At 38.5% G+C, this 22,338-nt stretch overlaps 1 protein-coding gene across 1 annotated transcript in view; it reads left to right on the top strand.

Annotated features, from left to right (window-relative positions):
• Positions 1-22,338, top strand: part of LOC126188325 (E3 ubiquitin-protein ligase LRSAM1-like) — a 174,056-nt gene that overhangs the window by 25,198 nt on the left and 126,520 nt on the right. Inside the window, exons 3-5 of the mRNA XM_049929919.1 lie at positions 630-758; positions 13,094-13,394; positions 18,315-18,409. Of these exons, the coding sequence (XP_049785876.1) occupies positions 630-758; positions 13,094-13,394; positions 18,315-18,409 (525 nt within the window). The remainder of the gene's footprint in view (positions 1-629; positions 759-13,093; positions 13,395-18,314; positions 18,410-22,338) is intronic.

The raw sequence follows: 22,338 nt of genomic DNA, 5'->3' as shown, positions 1-22,338 counted from the left end.
TATTAAAAATACTAACAAAACCTTTTCCATAATAAAGCTAGGATCAGATACTGCATTTCCAAACTATGTTGAAGAGGAAAAATATATAGCTGACTAACACAACATGGCAGTTCTTAATCAAAATGTGTAATTGTAAAATCAATTTCCCCATTACAAATCTATTTAGGGGAATACTTCAAAGGAAGCTAATGTTGGAAGGAGGCATCATTAAATTTAATTAGTACAAAACTGTAACCAAGAAATTTATGTAACAATTTCATTTCTGGGTTGAATGAAATATTAAAGTGCAGTGCACAAAATATGTGAGTATTTAACGCAGTTAAAAGAATTTACATATATTAGCTATCTTACAACTTGCTAGATTCTGAAACTAAATGCATACCCAATTACAAATACATATCCACTGATGTTCTGCATAATTTCTTTCATAGTATTGATATTATGCTTAAAATAAGTTCATTATGCAAAAGGTAGCTCATACTATAGCAAAAAGAGCACATCTGTGTTATATGCAGAAGTTTAATTCAGCTCATCTGTTTATCGGAATAATTTGTTTGCACCATGAAAATATTCTTTACTGTTCCATTTATGTTGTTTTGTAGCTTAAGTATTCTGTTTGTTCCTTTTAGGACAATCATTTGACATCTCTATCTGGAGGAGGGAATCTGGCTGACCTTTCACTTCTGCAAGTGCTGGATCTTCATAACAATTCTCTTTCAAAGTTACCAGATGACTTAAGGCATCTACAAAACCTTAGGGTATGTAGTGACCAAAGGCAGCAACAGTTTGAACATATTTTAATGTAAACTAATATGATTTTAGTAGCACATTTGGCATGTACTTATAGTTTCATGTGTGTTTTTTGTGTGATGGGCAACTTTAAATTCTCTTGACGCCCTCATGTGGAACCTTGAAAGAGATTCTTTCAGGATCTGAGGCTTTCTTTCTATTTAGTAATGGGATTGTGCTCCTCTCATGATAATAGGCCTTACCCAGTGGTATGATATCAGATTTTTTTCCCTTGTCAAATGAGATAGCTGAAATCGTACCATTACTTGATCAAGTGAAGGAAGTCATGTACAGAACCTTCCAGAAACTGCATGTCTTGTGGAATTGATAACACTAGGTAAGTTCAGCATTGTCTTAGTAGGTAATATATCTCCCTTGATACTCAAGTAGTGATATTGGGCCATCAATCATTGTTGAATCTGATCTCAGCCCAAAATAATTCCTTAAGAAGCATTTTGACTGAAAAGTATTAGTGAGTAATAGATGCATACTGCATGTCTTTATGTGCTTGTGTATGTCAAGTGATATTTAAAAAAAAAGTGTTTCTTTTGCATACAAGAAGAATTGGCAGTTTAATGACAGACGTGAAAGAAAAACATGGGTAGTCCATCCATCTCCTTTGAAAATATGAAAAATTGTCATGATCATGCACATTCCTTCAGTGTATATTCTGCTTACATTGCCAGTACTGTAGCAATGAAATTTTTATATGAAGGAGAATGGACTTGAAAATTCCTTTAAAAAATATGTTAGTCAATCCTTGACTATTGAAAAGGGAAATATCATCCTTAGTCAATGGTAAAGTGATCTTTGGAGAAGAGAGAAGCACCTGTATAGGTATCATGACCTCTGACACTAAGCAGAGAAGGTAGTAGGAATATAAAGAAGTACTATACAAGAGAAATTAACTACAAGACAATGTTACAGAAAAAGAATGAAGATTAGATGTGAGATATGATACTGCAGGAAGAATTTGACAGTGCACTGAAAACCCTCAGTTGAAACTAAGACCCAGGAGTTGATGATATTCCTTCAGGATTTCCGAGATCCATGATGGAATTATTCAATTTGATGTGCAACTCTTATGCGACAAGCAAAATACCCTCAGACTTCGAGAATAATGTAGATTTTGACAAAGATTTTTGATGATGCTGACTGGAACACATTCTTTGAAATTTTGAAGGAGCACCAGGAGTAAGATACAGGGAGGAAAACGGTATCTATAACTTGTACAGAAAACTGACTGTAGTCATAAGAGTCAAAGGACATGAAAAGGAAGCAGTAGTCAAGAAGGAAATGAAACAGGATTGTAACCTATCCCCAATACACCTATATTGAACTGTCTGTAAAAGAACAATGGAGAAATAAAAAAAAGAGGAATTAAAGTTCAAAGAAAAGAAATAAAAACTTTTAGGCTTGCCAATGACGCTGTAATTCTGTCAGATGGCAGAGAATCAGAAGGACAGTTGGTCAGAATGGATAGTGTCTTCACAACAGATTATAGGAGGAACATCAACAAAGGAAAACTGCAATAATGGAACTATCTGTTATCTGCAGCTGTGCTCACATATCAGTAAAATGACATGTGCATATGGCTTTATTGGTCAGGAGACCGCATTTGGTATGTTTGGCACTTAGTGCAAATCTTTTTATGTGACACCAATTCAGCGGCTTACTCATTGATGATGATAGAATGATGATAAAGACAACACCCACACACCCAGTCTCCAGGGGAGGAAATCAACTGAGCTGGGCATTGAACCTGGAACCCTGTGATCAAGGGTCAGCAATGATTACCAAAAGACCATGCTTATCAGTAGTTTAGTTATGATGAGTGATGACGATGGTACTAAAATGAAATGTGGACTTCCTAAAACTATTAAATAGCATTAAACTAATGAATAATGAAAATAAATAATTTGTAGTTCTGTGTAGTATGAATTTTTTAGCATTTGTATGTGCAATAAATCAGCTGCCTTCACACTTCTGTCTTTTACCTGTGTCTGCACTTGCGTACCATAATCCAATACATCCTCAGTAAATACCTCTCACTTTCTGCATATAAAAGCCTGAAATCTCTTTGTTTGTCATACAGCATTTAAAGGACATTGTTGCGAGTCTTCAAGCGTCTCAGAAGCTATAAGTTATGTGACTGCCAGCAGCTAAAATGTGACAGTCCTGTGAACGATTAGTATAGAAGTATGGGTTAGGCACATTGAGGATTGTATAAGTACTGTATTCATTTTGTTGAATTGTATTATGTACAGTGTATCAAACAATAAAAGTATGTTCATAAATATGATACAGTTCAAAAGTTAAAGAAGAAATATCTTTTTCAAAGGGTGATCATTGTTCCATATTTCATGTCATATTCCTCAAATCAATAAATATCATGCACTACATACTTTCTAAAATAGCCTATGTTCTTCCTTGGTGTCCAAACTATCTCCATACCAGATTTCATCAAAATTGGTTCAGTGGTTTATTCATGAAAGCATAACAGACACAGTGACTTTCGTATTTATGATATTATTATCGATGTAGTAGAAACAAATCGGGAAATGCTGAGGGAGTTAGATTAGGAAATGAGATGAGTTTTCTGTTTGGGCATCAGAATAGCTGATGATGACTTAACTAGAGAGTATATGAAATTATAAACTGGTAATAATAAGGAAAGCATTTCTGGAAAAGAGAAATTTGTTAGCATCAAATATAAAATGAAGTGTCCCGACTTGTGTGTTGTGGGTGCAGCCTTATATGGAGTGAAACATGGATAGCAAGCAGTTCAAACAGGAAGAGGATAGAAGCTTCTGAAATGTGATGCTATAGGAGAATGCTGGATATTAGATGGACAGATCAAATAACCAATGATTAGTTACTGAATTAAATTGGGTAGAGGAGAAATTTATGGCACATCCTGACTAAAATAAATGATTGAATAATAGGGCATATCCGGAGGCAGACACACCAAGGAATTTTCAGTATGGTAATGGAGGGAAATGTGTGTGGGAGGGGGGGGGGGAGGGCTTATAAAAATTGTAGAGGGAGACTAAGGCTTGACTACAGTAAGCAGGTTGAAATGGCTGTAGGTAGCATTAGTTCTAGAATGAGATTTTCACTCTGCAGCAGAGTGTGCCCTGGCAGATTAAAACAGTGTGCTGGACTGCCAAACTTTCACAGGAGAGCTTCTGTAAAGTTTTGAAGGTACTGAGGTACTGGCAGAAGTGAAGCTGTGAGGACGGGGTGTGAGTCATGCTTTGCTAGCTCAGTTGGTAGAGCTCTTGCCCGCGAAAGGCAAAGGTCCCGAGTTTGAGTCTCGGTCCAACACACAGTTTTAATCTGCCAGGAAGTTTCAGTATTAGTTCTGCCAAGATGGAGAGTTGTATGTGGAATAGGATAACACACAGAGGTGCATCAAATCAGCATGGGCTGAAGACCACAACAATAATGCCGTTGTCTGACAAGGAAACATCACCAAGAAGGAAAAAGCACATATGCAATATATCAACCCCAGCAATCGATCCTGCATGAAAATTTGGGCTCTGATTCTGATAACAGGCTGTTATGAGCTTCTGAACATACATCCTAAATTTTTGTGCACACCAGTTTTTTGTCACACACTTTGGCCCATTTCAGCCACCTAATGCATGAACATAAAGTACTGTACAGTAGACTAACAACCAGAACTCCCCTGTTTGCAGAATATTAAAGGTGAGGGAAGAAGGTGGAGGTGGACACATCTGGCCAACGTGTTTTGAAATATTGTTTGAGAACACACATTATTTTACCAGAAAAATAGTAAGGAATAGCACATCCCAACAAATGTACTTCACTTTAACAGTGCCAGCTTTAAAATTCAAAAAGAAAATATTGAACATCAGTAATGTTAATAATTACATGGTGCTACACTACTTCTTTGATGACAAATGTACCTGTTTCATTCATTTACACTGCATTTGTGAATTGCAGTGTAAAAGTGTTCAAAGTAAGGATATCTCCGTCAGCAGCTACATGTTAGAAACTGCTCAGTTTGACATAATGAACAAAGGATGTTACCAGTGTCAAAACGGTATGTCACAAACCACTTATTCACTCCACTGTGCAGTACTTTGTGCTCGGGCATTAAGTGGCTGCAGGGGGGCAGAGGGAGTGACAACTGGTGCATGTACATATCTAAAAACTGTGCTTCCAGGAAGTCATAACTGTGTACTATCAGAAATGTGGGTCACAGTTTCATGCAGGATCAGTTGCTGAAGCTGATATTCAGCAAATGCGCTCTTTTCCCCCTTGAAATATGAGGCCAAGTTGGTGATGTTTCCTTGTGAATTCTTAGAGTTATGATGCATCAGAAGTAGAACAAAATTAAGTACTCTCTATTTATATAAAATTATGGTATGTATTTGGTTTTTCCATGCTTCTGACGTGCATAATTTTTTGTGAAGTATACTTCGATGGCCATTATATCCTAGCAAACAGCGGCTGCTAGTATCTTTGGGTAAACACTACCTCAACAGCCTTGGCATTTGGCACTGATTTTGCTCCACTGCATAGTTTTCCAGGCTCCTCAAACAGAATAAAACAACATTACATCAGCTGCATAATATTTAAGAACCTTTTTAAAATAAGGATGACAGCTTATTCATTTATATACAAAAAAAGTGGCATTGTGTACATTGAAAAACAAGATTATATTTTTGTGTCTTGAAAGTCATGCATAAATTTACTTCGACCCATATTAACTGCTGCTACAGCTCTGCATAGCTACCAAACACAATATTACAGAAGTAGAATATCGTTCTTGATGTGTCCAGGAAAATAAGGTAACAAATATCTCAAAAGGCCATTTGCATGGGTCAGTATGTTTTTCAGAATTTTAGGATGTTGCTCTGGAGATTTTACTGCTAAAGTTGCGTGATAACACTGTTGTTGTCGTCTTCAGTCCAGAGACTGGTTTGATGCAGCTCTCCATGCTACTCTATCCTGTGCAAGCTTCTTCATCTCCAAGTACCTACTGCAACCTACATCCTTCTGAATCTGCTTAGTATATTCATATCTTGGTCTCCCTCCACGATTTTTACCGTCCATGCTGCCCTCCAATACTAAATTGGTGATCCCTTGATGCCTCAGAACATGTCCTGTCAACTGACCCCTTCTAATGTAAGTTAATTAATCATGTATGAGTATTTTGTGTCACTCACTATAACTGGCAGTTTAGATGGAACTTAAGACAGTATTTGCAAGTTGTGCATTATAATCTATTGAAATGGTGTCATAATGCTACAGTGCATACCTGCTGCTGAAAGACAAATCGTTAAAAAATACAAGAATAAAATGAAGTGACATAATGAATAGAATAAGCCTAGTGACGTGATGACTTTGTACATTCCTAAATCAATACACAGTGAAGAAAAAATGTTGCACTTGGAGATAGAATGCAATTTCTCATCAGATTCCAGACAAAAATTTATCAAGCAAAATCAGATTGGATGCATTTTGAAAACACATGTATGAAAACAAGGAGCTGGCAACACTGTACAAAGAAACATGTATCACCCCACACTACCTACCAACCATCGTAGCTGATTGAGAAGATTGCTGGGACAGCAAATCCACATCCACTATGGAACTGTGGTTCAAATCCTTATCAGGTTTCTATTTGATTTCTTAGACATCCGTTCCCTAGTTTTTGTTGTTAATAAATAGGACATCATTTTGTTACTGACAATAACTTATCACATGACAGTTGTATCCATTACCTGAAATACAGGTATCTAGAAAAATCAGCAGTGGTTGAGCACAGTTTGTTAAATAAACATAAGATTTTATTCAGTGAAACAAGAATACTTGCTCACACTTCAAACTATTGGGACTCTGTCATCAGGGAAGCAGTTGAAATTAGACTATGTTAAAATAATTTCAACAGAGACTCTGGATATGCACTTATCAATGCATGGAAGCGCGCAGTTGATAAAGAAAGAGTGCAGAGGGAGACTTCTTACATTCCTCGCAGTTCTCCGCCTGTTGTGATGGATGGTGCTGCAAGCAACGCTGGATAAAGCGTGCAAACAAAATCTATAAACATAGAGGCCGCCACCTCCGTACACGCCGTTTTCACCGTGATGTCATCCAGCCAATAAGAAGCCCTCCACTGCTTATAAAAGTGGAAGCCTCACCAGTCCATGACAGTCAGTTTTACCCCTGACAAAGATTACGTAGGTGGTCATCGAAAGCTTGGGATTTTATCCAAATTTGACAGAGCAAGTAAACTGAGAACTTTTTATGCAACTTACCCTCGTATTTAACCTCCTAACTGATTATCTTCAGGTTTAACTGTTTTGCTGAGAAGTGTTACCCTCCAAATTTTATGCATTCCTGTACCAACGTCACAATTATGAACATTGTAGTTTCTCTCACTGCTGATAGTTAGCACCAGCGTCCAGATTATAATCATTGTAATTCCTTTTGCTGTCACTTGTTAGTGTTTTGCTGCAATGTATTGCTACTGGCTTGTGCTTGTGTAGTTTTTGCAACATTACCGTGCTGTTTTGTAGCATGTTGGTGCAGTTGTTACAGTATTACATCTGCTTGCAGTATTCTAAAATGAACAGTGATTATTCCAGTGATGAAGATCAGTGGGAAGACATCCCTGTTTCAGAATCTGGTGATGACTCTTTTGAACTTTCGTCAAGTGAGGAAGAATATGATGAAGACACTGATATGTATTGTGAGAGTATGGCATATTTGGGATAAAAATGATTGTGTTCCACCAAGATTTCCATTTACTGCTAACTGCTAATCCTGGCTGTAGGATTCATTTTGCTGATTATGAACTTGAAATATATGAACACTTATTTAATTGGGATTTGGTGGAAATGATTCGGTTGGAAAGAGCTAAATATATCAGTCAGTGTTTTTCAACCATTAGATATAATGTTTTGCCACCATCATGTGAAGAACTTCTTTTCCTTGCTCTAACCATTTTGCAAAGTGTTGTTCACAAACCTGAATTGCAGATGGACTGGATGCAACAGACAAGCACATCAACTCCATTTTTCAATGACGTAATGTCTTACAAAATGTTTTGCTAAATGAAAAAGTATCTTCATTTTTCTTGTAATGGAGTGTATGATGCTGCAAATCACACAGATCCTCAGCTGAACAAAATTTGGCCAGTTTACCAGCACCTTGAAAATAAAATCAAAGCTTCTTATGTTCCTAAATGGGTCATTATGGTGGATGAAGATCTACTTTTTCACAATGGCCAACTGGGCTGGATACAGTATATCCTGATGAAAATATCAAGATATGGAATCAAATGCTACATGCTGTGTGAATCATCTAACAGATACATGTGGTCCCTGATTACTTATGTGGGGGAAAGGAGAAAGCTGGATTCAAACTTTACAGATTTTCCAGTGTCATAATAAGTTGTTTTGACACTTTCCACTCCTAAAGCAAGGTTACTGTCTAATGACAGATAGCTTTTACACATCCCCAGAGTTAGCAGATTTTCTAATTTTGAAATCCAGCGATAGATATGGAAAAGTAAAAATGACCCAAAAAGACATGCCACAATCTCTCCTAAATAAAAAATTACAAAAAAGTGAAGTTGCAGGTGAAAGATGAGGAAAAGCTGTAGCATTGCGTCAGAAAGACTAGAAAGATGTGGTATTTCTTTCAACTATGCGCACTATGGGTATGATGGAGACTGAGAAAAGGTCAAAGAAAATAATGAAGTCAGAGCTTTTGCTTGAGAGGAGTGGACCAAGCTGATCAGAGAATGGCATCATATCCAATACCAGAAAGCAAGGCAAGACATACTACAAGATAAATCTTTGTCCATTTCCTGGAAATTCCTGTGCGGAATTCTTTTATTTTGTGTGGCATGTCTGGAGGGAAGCAGGAATTACTGGAATTTATGTTGACCTTCTCGGAAAAAGTAGTTGAGAAATACAAAGGGAGTGCCATTTCTCCTGAGCCAGGCTGACCGGTATGAACACACCACCCTCTTCGGTTGACAAAAAGGCATTTTCCAGACGTATTAAGCTGACAGAGAAGAAGAGCAGTTTGACATGAATATGCACAATTTGCTCCTAGAAACAGGATGCACATGGGAAGTTCGTCTGGAGGGAAGTACGATACTACTGCCCCCAGTGCCAGGTCCCTTTGTGCATCACACCTTACTTCAGAATCTGTCATGCAGAAACAGGTTTATAATACTATTCTAAGGTGATTCTCGTTTGTATGTACCATCTGATCTGTATCTTTAAATAAAAAAAATTTCATCTTTTTAATAAACAGTGTGTTGTAACAAGTATTTGCAGAGATTTGTGATGAGCCCAAGTTATCTTGGGATAATACCATTTATCCACCTCGTCCTACAATATCTCCTTACATTTTTCTGATAAATGTAGGAATGAGTTGCCAAAGCAATATATTTTCAAAAAAATGTAAAATTACGTAGTAGAGGAAATAAGTAAGGCTTTGAAAGTTTTGTGGCAAGAATAGGTACATTATGAAGTTAAAGGAAGCATTTACAGGGAAATGGATTTGTCATGGAGGTGAAGTGTACTGGCCTCCATGTTCCCTGAGCCTTAGTTCACTACATTTTTATTTGTGGAGACACTTAAAGGAACAAGTTTATAGTACTCCACCCATGGATGTACACGACCTGATAGCCTGCATGCTTGATGCTTCAGCAATATTGCACGCAGGAAGATTGTGTAGGGTCCAGGAAAGCACAATCCAGCAAGTGGCAAAAAATCTCATTCGGGAAGTGGCAAAGTGTTTGCAAATGCAGGGTGGTCATTTGAACATCATCTCTTAAGTGCATGTTGCTCATATGTGTATGTACTGGCTCTATGAGGATAAGCATGGCCATCAGACGTGCAGAATAGAATTTTTATTCATAGCATAATGTGCAATCTAGTATAGCCTACCTACTGTGTTTTTTGAGCCTCATTGGATACAGCCAATGTTGTTGTGGATGTACCAGAGTGATCATTTATGTCTGTAAGAAGTTTGCATTATGTCTTAATGCTTAAATAAAGGTGACATAGACAGAAAGAAATACACAAGTTATCACATAGTGGAGGCATAAATTGGATACAGCGTGATGGTTTCATTAAGGGGGGGGGGGGGGGGGGGTGAGTTTGGCATGAACGCAACTCAAACATTGGTAAGTCTGCATATCTGTTCCCCGCAACGTTGCCTCATTCAACTGAGCTAATGCCAAGGCTCTGGCACAGTGCAGAGTTTGTGCTTCCTGTTCTTGTTCACACTGCACACAGTTACGATGTTGGCATAGCCTCACTTTTTAAATTGTATTTCTATTAAACCTATTGGTGGGGCTAGATTTTGCTAGGCACACTTATGACTTGAATTGGGATGAAGAATCACATGCTCACTGCCAAGTGCGGCATTCCGCCCCCCACCCCCCCTCCCCAGTATATTCAGTAATTTATAGGCAGCTGATGTAAAAAATTGTTAACTTTGCAATTAGACAATATCAAGTTCCTTTAAAAACACTCGGACCCTATCACTAATGCATATTAGTTGCTGTCTGTTACGGGGAGTGGTGCAAAGATGTAGGCTCATAGATTTCAGCATAGAAACCCAGCTTTAGCCCTTAGAAAAGTCCAGCAAGTGCTGCTGAGTTTTAACAGCTGCTTTCTCTGTTATGCCACCTGATGAGTTTGTGGTCATTTTCAGGATATTTTTATTATTTACTTATTCTTCTTGATAACAGTGTATTATATGGGTAGCTAAAATTGGCCATACAACCCACACATCCATACATATTATAAAATACATTGTGTGTGTGTGTGTGTGTGTGTGTGTGTGTGTGTGTGTGTGTGTGTGTGTGTGTGTGTGTGTGTGTGTTTTCCACATTTCCTCCAAAACAATTAGATCGATCGTGACCAAACTTGATGCACTCATAACTTACTCTCTGGAAAGAACCACTTTGGTGAAAGAGCCATGTACCTTCCAAAGGGATGGGGATGAAAAGGAAGCATTGCTCATAACACACAAATAGCCAGACTATATTCACACAGTATTTGAGAATGAGAGTATTTAGTGACTTGCAACCAACTTTACAAAAGTGCCTGCCTGTAAAAACCTTTTCAGCTCCTTCAGTATATTGGACAAGGAGTTCTTGTCACTGCAGGCGTGCCGTCCCTGGGGATGGCCAGGACTTTTTGGTGTGAAAGGGATGGCAGCTGTCAAAATGTGGGTACTGTTGGTAGTTGGTGGGTTTAATGGCATGTGTGGAGCCATCAGACAGGATGAGGTTAGTGTCCAGGAAGATGTTGGGTTGAGGAGGACAGGTTGGAGTGTGTGGGAGAGAAAGTGTTGAGGGTGTGAAGAAATGAGGAGAGATCATGAAGGCATCATCAGTGAACCTGAACCAGCCAGGGTTTTGGGTTTTTAGAAGTCTGGGAAGATTTCCTGCAGATGGCCCATAAACAGGTAGGCATACGAGGATGTCAAGTGGGTGCCCGTGCCTGTGCTGCAAATTTGTTTGTATACCTTAACATTCAAAGGAGAAGTAGCTTTGTGTTAGGATAGAGTTAATACGGTGAACAAAGAATGAGCTAGTGGATTTGGAGTCTAAAGGACACTGGAAGAGATAGTGTTCAGTTTCACCAAGACTATGGGCATGAGGGATGTTGGCGTATGAGGAAGTGACATCAACAGTGACAAGCAGGGATCCAGGTGGTAAAGGGGTGAGGATGGCGGAGAGCCAGTGAAGGAAGTGATTCTTATCTTTGGCATGACCAACACCTCCAGGCAGTTGCCCAAAATGTAGCCTTCCACGTCAAAGGTAGCCTCCACCATCAGCTCTTTAAAATTTGAAGATGGGATTTATCCTGATAACATATTCTCTGCTCCCAAAATTATCCTGGCCTCAACTTACGATAACCAGTGATGCCACCATACAATACAACAGTGTGTCCCCCTTTTCCACTAGTCAACATTCTGTACAGGTGGACTGCAGTTAGTGCTGCAACAACTGAAGACAGTCTTCGTAGTCTCCGTGGAGTCATTATGAAAGTTTTTAGAAATGTGGTCCTGTGAATCATATATCGATTAAAGGAATGGAAATACTGCTGATGCATTGTTTTATGGCCACAGAATACAGAAGATAATTATTGTATGCCAGGGTAATTCCAGCATGAGTGCAATGCGAACAGGAAACATGAATGAATTTAAAGATATTTGTTCTAGAAGGAAACGGTGCCCATAAATAAGAAAAGTATGATTTTTCATTGTATTTTGACTCTTACCTAGTTGTCTTCTTAAAGAGTTTTGAGGACAGATTTCTGTTGCTCACTATCTGGATACCAATAGAACTGTCCACAATTTTGCCTTAGAATGCATTTTGTCACATTCAGGAACGCTGTCAACATTAGTTATGAAAAGGAAAGTTGCTACTCGCCATATAGCAAAGATACTGAGTCCATTGTTTGATCAGGAATGCTTTCACATATTTGATGTGTGGATATTTTATTTATTGAAGTGTTCAGGTTGGCTTGGCCTATGTGATGGTTTGTTATACTTCACTTCATGCACCAAATGCATAACTAAGTGGCCACCTGAACATTCCTTGTATGTACAAAGTATTTGCTTATTGAATATTTGTTTGCTGTTCAGTAATATTAATCAGCGTCCATCTAGTCTGTACCCTGAATCCATGCGTTTTCTTCCTCCAACGTTGCTCAGATTTCACCTCCTTACTGGCTGCAGATAAAGCTGCTGAAAATAACTTCATTCTCATTCATTCAACCACATAAATAAGAAGTGAATTCAGTTCACTTTCTTATATTATCTGCAAAGTTAATACTCAACACATGATAAATGAGGACAGCTAGCAGCTCGTATACTGCCTCTCTGTACTACATTCATAACAGAGCTGATATTCCACTTGATAATTAACAGCTACACTACATTTATTTTCTTTGACATTTAGCATTCTTAGATTTCAAGGTACTCTTTCTTCTGCACCATCTGCTCCATGGAACTCCTATCTCCTCCTCAGCAGGTAGAGTTGTCTGACTGCTATCCACTTCCGTACAGTCACTGGATCATTTACCTCTGGTATCAGCACCTACCATTTAAAATACTTCCCACCAGTGGGGTGCTCCCCACTTATCAACTAGTCTCAGGCATGAACACCTTTTCTCTGACATGTGTATTTAAGGATGTGATACCTCTCATTCAAGGAATGGGATGTATCACTAAAATATGCTGTGACTTTTATTATGTTTTGACAGGTTGCTTGAAGATCCATTGTTTGTTGCAGGTTTTGAATCTCAGCAGAAACTCTTTAAAACAGCTTCCTGCCACTGTATCTGAGCTCAAATTATTAAATACATTGGATGTATCAAACAATAGACTGAAAGATATTTTATGTGAGTTCAATGAACTCAGGCATTTGGAATCTTTGGATGTTCGGGGAAATAAATCACTGTCTAAGCTGCCAACCTCCCTTGGACATTGTGTACATTTGAAAAAGTTATTAGCAGATACAGACTCCTTAAGGTACCCGCCTCCCAACATAGTACAACAAGGAACTACAGCTGTTGTTACATTTTTGTCACAAGGTACTGTGTTTAATTTATGCTCAAAAGAGAAAAATAAATTTTAAATATTTTGTAGTTGTCTTATTCAGTTGAATTATGCAATTGCAGGAAATTTGTTATTGAACTGTTATGTTTGGCCGTGATCTCCACTTATGTCATTATTTTTTTCTCTTGTGAATTGTATTCGCTCAGATAACCAAACAGCAAAATTGCTATGTTCCTTAAATTTGTGAACAGGATGCACCATGTTGGACTAAAATTTTTGTATGCAGCTTCCATTTTTTTAAACTTCTGGCAGGTTAAAATTGAAAGTCTTTTGTATGGGACTACAGCTGCTGGACTGGGTCTCAGACCCAGAACCTTTCATTCTATGGACAAAGATTTTACTGACCAAGTTAGCCAGGCAAGGATCTGGGTTTGAGTCCCAATCCAGCAAAGAGCTCTAATCTGTCAGGAAATTTCTTTCTGGTTTATTTTTGTTTTCTCAAATTCCCATATTGTTAAGTGTCAAGATGTTTCATTATCATCATCAGCAGCAGCAGTTTCATTATTATTACTCTTATTATGAAGTATTGCCCTCTAGTATCAATACTTTTTCTAAAAAAAGTTTGACATGAACTAGATCGGTTGATGTCCTCAAAATATATTATGCACACATATTGTGTAATTTGGGAGAGATATTAGATGTTTCATAAAGATTAATTCAATTTCACAATACTACGTTTTCCTCATGAATGAAAATAGAAACTAGAGGTAAATTTTAACTTCCTTGTATTTATTGTGGATGATTAACTATAACTGTGATTTAAATTGGCAGTTTTTGTTGGTTCTAGCTCTTTCCCTGTGGCTTTGTTGGCATAGGCATTTGACACATATCAGATATATTGCACACGTCTTCTCCTTCTCCTCTCCCTCCCCCCTTTCTGTCTCTCCACTCACCTTCCCACTTCTATCTGTGTATTTCCTGTTCCCCACTCTTTCCCTCTCTCCATCTTCTCTTTCCGCTTTGTTTAATTTCCTTTGCCCCCTATCTCCAACCATTTCTTCCCGCCCACTCTCTCTGACCATCTCATCCCCGCCCCTCTCTCTCTGACCATCTCATCCCCGCCCCTCTCTCTGCTCATCATCTCTTCCCCCAAGCTCTTATCACCTCCTCCCTGTACTTTTTTTGTCCATTTCTCCTTCCCCCTTTCTCTGTCCACCTCATCCTTCCCCTTTCTGCTCACCAATGCGCGCGCACGCGCGCGCGCGCCCACACACACACACACACACACACACACACACACACACACACACACACACACACACACACCATATCCATCCATGACAAATTCATTTTGATAACATTCATTTTCTCAGCTTTTGTTAAGGTTATCATGGGCCTGTACATCACCACCCCATCAGGTGCAGATGGCCCAGAATATTATGTTCCTGTAACCCCCAATGTGATGGTGAGCCTGCTGTCACTTGAAAACTAGTTAGCGGTTCAATAAATCATGTCAAATACAAGCAGCAACTGGTTGTATATTATACCAACGTAAACTGTGAAATTTTAAACAGTGCGTAAGGCTGCTAAGTTTTTAATTTTAAAAGAACCATCCTATTTTGCAAAGTTTGCACATATGCGTGCTCATACAATCCTGTGGTACTTCTTACAATTATTTTTAGAATCAGTTTTCATTCCCTTTTCACTAATTATCAATGTGCCTTGCACTGGATGCTCAACAGACATCCAGAGTGCAGACAAGCATATTTTATATTTTCATGTCTGCAGTTACTGCACTCAGTACTGCTATAATGTGGCATTGCAGTTCATCCAACACTATTTGAAGGGGTGGCACAAGCCCTTACCGAAATAAAAATCTCATAAAATGAGATCAAGCGACCTTGGTGACCTGTAGTGCAATGCACAGGGTGTATACGACCCGGGACAACCGGGAGATCCGGGAAAAACCCGGGAATTTTTTCATCCGGGAGAAAACCGGGAAAAACCCGGGAATTTTTTAGAATTCCGGGAATTTTTCATTATTTTAGGTTTCAGTTAAATTTTTGCAACATTGACTGGCAAGAATCGATGCTCTAACAAAGGATATTACTCTATTCCGCTACTGCAGAATAATACTACAACAATAAAACGTGAACGAGAAAAAAATATGAAAATAAAACATAAATTCCAAAGGAAATGTGCCATATACAACAAAACACAGTGCTCATACAAACGTTTGCCAACAACAAAATGTGTCAAAGGTGTTAGGAAGACTATGCAATGCTTTATAACAACAAAATGTCTCCGATGAGAGTGACGTCACAACGGTTTAACTAGATTCGTTATAGGAGTTACGAGCGGGCTCATGCGCATGCGCAGTTGAGTGGCGGGGCAACCCAATGTATCTGACCCGAATGACAATTACGGGGGTGGAGGGGGCGCCAAATTCATATTCTTGAGAAGAAAAAAATCATGTTTCACAAAGAGCCTAGCATCCAGCGCACGTTGGTCTACCGATTACTCATGATTTTGAAACGCATCCCTCTTGGTTTTTGAACGCACTCTGTAAGTTGATTTCTGAATGAATCATAAGTTAAATTTTGAATGCTTGCCTAGTGTACGTGATGTCTGTCAGGGGAATCCTCGTCGCATCTAGAAATAAACTTTCCTGCAAGCAAAAGGGGACCGGGTTATACGAGATGAGCAGAGTAAAGCCGAACGAGTGAACACCAACCGCTGTCTGATTATGTGGTTGATTGGGCTTGGAATGATCAGCTGTGCTATAATTACTAGCGAAATCCATAGAGTCAGACTACCAGAGTGGAAATAAACGACTAACAGGAATAACAGGTAAGAAAGATTACGTATTATCTTCTCGGTATATCCAAGAAAATGAAATTTTGTCAGAAAATTTTTGGCCAGATCGCTCCACTTGTAAGGGCCAGGTGTACAGCCCCCTTCTAGCAGCCGATTAACTTCTATTCTGGAAGTAGGGCGGAAAGTAGTTTGTACGAACATAACAACGCCTAACCGGAGAATAATCAGGGATAACTAAACCGGTGATTCTGGCAGGGTTAGTGAAGTTAACCAGCTACTAAATTTTGACAAAGGCAGGAATAGTTCCAGAGTTAGTCATGACAAGATTGTTTGTTAGGACGAGGAACGGGGACATCACACCAATTAGGGAAGAATATGACGATTCCAAATTTAAGTAAAAATCTCGTACTACTACTTTTCGATCTCATGCTCGAGAAACTGGGGCGTATGAATGAAATGTGAAACTATTTTCTAACATTAAACTATTTGCTTGTAGTAGGCCTAATAGGCATTTTATGTTGGTCTTCGTGAATTATATTCTGTCGTGTTATAAAAATGACCATTTGTGCAAAAACAGTCTCGTTTATTTGGTATGTGTTACAATTTCTGCAGTGTTAGAAAGACCTATTTTGTTTTATCTAGCAGACAGCGACAAAATAAACGCAATCAGATTTGAGACACCACACCAGTCATGGGTAGTATTTGTATTAACAACTTACGCAGCATTAGACGCCGATATTTCGGCCTCTTTTCTTTTATGACATAACGTAAGATCTTTTAATTTTTTACACATACGAACATACGGGCTTCCTGCGTCATCGTAGCTGCCAAAGCGCGGTGGCGCCTCTTACCTGGCGCTCTCTGACGACTGCTGAAACGAACCTATTTCTAACAGGTCGCGGGAAAATATTGCGAATGGCTGTTTGAAAAACGTTACTTTCAAAGCAAATTTACTCTTTCGCAAGTGGAACTATGTGTGAGAATGTGCGATGAATTCCTTAAATCACAGAGCGTTTGATGACGAGCGATTAGAAGTATTTAGAGCCCAGATCAGACAATCGTGTCGTTATTATGAGTAAATTGATGTAGTGCTACGGGAAGCTCTCGCTCCTCTGCGGTAGCTAATTTACTTGTGGAAAACTTTGAGAACAAGTCGCTGGACTCGGCTAAAAATTTTACCGGCACATTTGTGTGATGTATCTTAAAGTGTAACACGGACAAGAAAAATCAACATTATATGTGAAAGCTTAGCTTCTGTTGCAGCTTATTAACCTTAGAGACCAATGTTGTACGTGAAACCTTTGCTTTTCTTCTAGCAACACTATGTATATTAATTTAAAACATTAACTTTTCCTGTTTGTGTATCCGCGCTACTTAACAGTGAATTGCTATTAGCGGACTACATCACGTGTCCTACGCTCTGAATATCCGCTGTCATCGGCTGGCGGGATCACGTGACATGAGCAATGACTCGCTTACAAAAGCGTATCGTAATCTCGATTACATGGTTCGGAAAGTAACATGCGGTTTTTGGTGGGATTCGAATTTATACTTTCGTGATACGAAAATATACAGCGTACTTATTGATGCAAAAAATAAAAAAAACCTGTCACTTAATAGCACGGAAAAAGTGTGTTTTCATCCGGGAGAAAGTGTATTTTTAACCGGGAAATCCGGGAAAAATCCGGGAATTTTTTTTCCTTGTCCACGTATACACCCTGAATGCAAGATCTGTTTGGCCCATATGCTGTAGGAGGTTCAGACCCATAATCTCAACAAACAATCACAGTTATAACTGAATTGATCTGGAGAACCAAAAATTCATTTTGTTGCTGTATTTTGACTATCTTCATTAGATGCGTTTGGGCAAAGCTAAACTTATGGATTTGATGCACAAGTTGAAATCCACCCCAAGTTTCTACCTTCATTCATGCAGGAGATATATTTTTGTAAAAACAGATTAATCTTTTTGAAAATACTGTAGTATTGTAAATATTTATTAGAAGAATGTTTGTGGTCTTTTTTATGGAATGTTGAACAGAGTATTTTGTAAATGAGAAACATAGACCATTTTAATTTACCTTTAGTTCATAATGATTCAATTATGAAAGCTGACTTTTGCTGTTTTCTCATTTCAGAGTGTGGTTTAGAATATATACCACCAAGTGAATCCGAGCCTGATAGTGCCATACCAACAGTGACTGAAAGTGATGACATAGACTGGGAATTCCAGGTGATCTTTATAACTACAGCATATTTGTTTTCTATAATCCAATATAAGGTGTGAAAGAAGAAATATTGTAAGTAGTTGATAGTGGAAATTCGGGTAATGGTTACTTTGGTGCAAGCATCTTGCTAAACAAAGTTTTGTTAAATATGTAATATCATGGACCTTAGGAATCCAAACTGCATTACTGCATTTTATTTGCAGAACACTAAGACCTGAAGAGAGGTTAGTGGAGTTGGAGAGTAATTGAAATAAGGCCAAATGTGATATAATAAGGTTACCAGATCTGCGGCAACATAAATGAAAATCAAATAGAGTTAATGTAAGAACATGAGTTTTATTACAGTGGAACAGAGCAAGGAGGAAATAGGGATGCAGGAAATGGCTTGGAGAGACAGTGAAGAGACACAATGAAAATATGATAAAATAAATAATTTAGAACATTAAGAGTATGGAGAAGCTAAAACAGAAATGAAAATGGGATAGACATCACATTCTAGATATCTTTAAATGTGTGAGTAGTTCAAGAGGTGAAACAGGAATGCAGATTACTGATAATAAAAATAACAACATTCTAAAATTAAAGTCCAGATGAGGTGAATGAAATTATTCAATTTATGAAGAAATAAGGGCACCTAAGGACGATGGTGTTACAGGATAAAGTAATATAAAAGAAATACTTAAAATTTGATTACAGAATATCTACAGACGACCAAGATTAGCCAAAACTGGAACATTTTCGCATTTATTCTACATCACAAGAAGGGAAAAAAATGTAGACCTGGCAGCCTACTTTACTTGGTCTAAAAATTATCCACTAAAATTATCATCAACAAAATTCATTTTGTTTTCTCACCTCAAGTCACACAAATAGTATTGTGATTGGTTTCTGCTTCTAACTAAGTAATCATCAGATGCTTTGAATCAGTTACATAACAACTCAACTGAACAGGCCAAGAGGTGCATTGATAATTGAGTGTCTCTCTCTTAACCTGCTGAGTTTGGCAGTTAGTATGCAACAGATTCAAAACCTCTGATGATACAAAGAAGTCAAAACCAGTCGTGATACTATTTGTCTGATATGAGGCTGAGAAAAACAATAATTTTAAATGCTGTAAACAAATTATTACAATGAAAATGTTTTGGTTACTTGCATTGTAACCAAAACATCTTCACAGTAATTTAGATCATTTAAAACCATTGTGGGGCACAATTACAGTTAGAAATACATTGTCTCACATCTTGTTTTAGTTGTAGGGCACCACCACCCAAGGGAAATTTCGTCATTTGGGAAAACATAAAATGAAAGCTATCGTAAAATGTATCTTATCATGAACTGTTGGTTCAAAACCAATAACAGCACTATTTAAATAAATAAATAAATAACATTGTAAAAAGTGTCTTGTTGCTGTTATGTTCTATGTAAGAGTCAACCTATATTTTGTACACAGCCACAAGCTCAGAATGTCAGTTTTCGACAATGTAGCAGCAAATAGATAATGGTGAACTATGGAACACCACCGATAATAGTGAGTGCTTCCTTCATGATTTGGGAATAGTTACAGTGGGTCTTGTTTGATTACTTGGAAGCAAAAGCATTTGGCCTGTCCTGTGAACCAAATCTGTGTGAGAGCACAACTCTGATTTCGTACGAAAAACACAGGCTTCGTGGGATTGAAATAACAAGGCATCTGCCCCTCACCAAGGCATTTTTGAGTGTCTGTAATGTATCCTGGCACTCTTTGGTTGAAACAAAAGGCACCTTCTTCTGGTGCAAATGATGCAACAGAGGCACGATCTGAGCTGCATTGGGTATAAACCAGATACAATATTTCAACTTCCCAAGAACTGACTGCAGTTCTGTCATGTTCCATGGGGCAAGGAGGTCCTGGATAGTCAGCAGTTGCAGTTGAAGGGGATGAACACCTTTGCTATTGGCCTACATACTGAATTTTGGTCTGAAAAAGGCACATTTTACCAGGCAACACTTCAAACCTGCATCTGAAAGCACTTAAAAAAATGTACAAAGGCTACTGATATGTTTCCCCTGTGTATGTCCTGACACCACAGTATCGTTGAAGTGATTTGAACAGAATGGAACTTTTACAGTAAGCTGTTCTAAGTAGTGTTGGAATATGGCAAGCACAGGAGCACTGCCAAAGGGTAAGCACAAAAATTTGAACAACCATAAATGTGTGTTGACGACAAACACTTTCTGAGTCTCCTCATATAGTGGAATTAGCAAATACGCATCATGTAAGTCAATTTTTGAAAAATAGCAGCTTGCACCAAACATGTCCATTAACTCCTCAGGGCAAGGCAACAGATAAGAATCAATTATTGTTTGTGGATTCACAGTGGATTTAAAGTGAATGGAAAGATGAAGTCTCCAGAAGGCTTTGGCAATATGACTAAGGGGAAAGCCCATTGACCAGTCTGGATAGGAGCAATAACACCATTGTGTTGCCATTCTTTAAGTTCTCTTGCAACTTTGTCTCTAAGTGCATGAGGGATGGAACATGCCCATAAAAACCTAGGTTGGCCTTTGTCCTTCATTGTAATGTATGCCCCAAAATTATTGTGTCTACCTAGTTCTTCAGAAAATAGATCAGGAAACTCTGCAATCAGTTGAGTAATACTGTCTTTTGGGTTGAAACCAGAAACAGAAAGTACATCATCCTGAATACAAAGACCAAACAAATCAGAAGAATGTAACCCAAAAATATTTTGACAGTCTCTCGAATGCAAAATTGTAAATATCACTGCTCTGGTGTGAGACTGGAATATGGCAGGCAAACTACATGTACCAAGCACTGTAAGGTCCAGACCATTATACGCGATAAGTTGTGTGCAAGATTTTGTCAACTGTGGCGCACCCAACTGTTCACATGTAGCGTATTAAGCAATGCAATTTCTAACTGAAGTCACACACAGTGTCTGGCAATGACTAAGTTCACAAACAGTTTGTTTCACTATATTTGCAAAGCACTTGGGCGGGCAGAAGACACATTCTGAATCTGTTCATATCTAGTACTGGGTGAGAAGGTGCTCTGCTCTTACAAGAGCGAACTTGGGTGGAGTTCTTTTTCTGTTGCAAGCACACAGACTATATGTTACCCGGCTTCCCACAAGTTTAGCAAGTTACATTCTGCATAGAGCAGTTTTGTCTTTTCTACATGGAAAAGCAGCAGGAACGTGGTTTTGTAGCAGAGACACTCATTAACACTTGTTTACTCTGTCCATGGTGCAGTGGCCTGTTTGTGCACATGGTCAGTCACATGTCCGTACCTGTTTGTCACTTTGCGTTATATTGCAGACGGGAGCTACCTCAAAGTTTTCCATGGCACTGTCACATGGGTCCTGATATTCAATGATTTGTAACACTTTTTTCAAAGTAGGATCAGAATGTTTGAAAATTTATTCATGAATCCTACTGTTAGACACATCATATGTAATTGCATCATGAATCATTGCGCCACTATAGTACTGTCCACAGACATATTGAAAATGACACTGTTGTGTCAGACCATGAAGTTCAGTGACCCAGTGATGGTATGTCTGTTCTGGCTTTCTCCACAGTCGAAAGAATGTGTAACGGACCACAGCAACCTGTACCTGATCCTTGTAATATGTAGAGGGGGCAGAAACCAATGCTTCAAAAACTAGCAAGCGTGGCCTTCTAATCAGGAATAACTTCTGAGCAAGGCAGTAAACTCCTGTACTGGCCGTTGACTAGAAATAAGAAAGTGTCACAGTACATTGCACTTGAAGTGTAGCACAGTGAGTGTTGAACTGAGTGCAGTACCCATTCCATTCCTTTTGTTATTCATTGAAAGCTCAGATGGCAAAATGCACAATGCAGGATGCCTTGGATGTTGCTGGCTGTTGTGGTGAAGACGATACAGCAGCAGCTTGTGCATTAATGAGCCACTGGA

This window comes from Schistocerca cancellata, chromosome 5 (genome assembly GCF_023864275.1).
Source record: "Schistocerca cancellata isolate TAMUIC-IGC-003103 chromosome 5, iqSchCanc2.1, whole genome shotgun sequence".
In the NCBI taxonomy this organism is placed as follows: domain Eukaryota; kingdom Metazoa; phylum Arthropoda; class Insecta; order Orthoptera; family Acrididae; genus Schistocerca; species Schistocerca cancellata.
The sequence above is the reverse complement of the archived record's forward strand: the minus strand, read 5'-3'. Positions and strand labels throughout refer to the sequence as shown.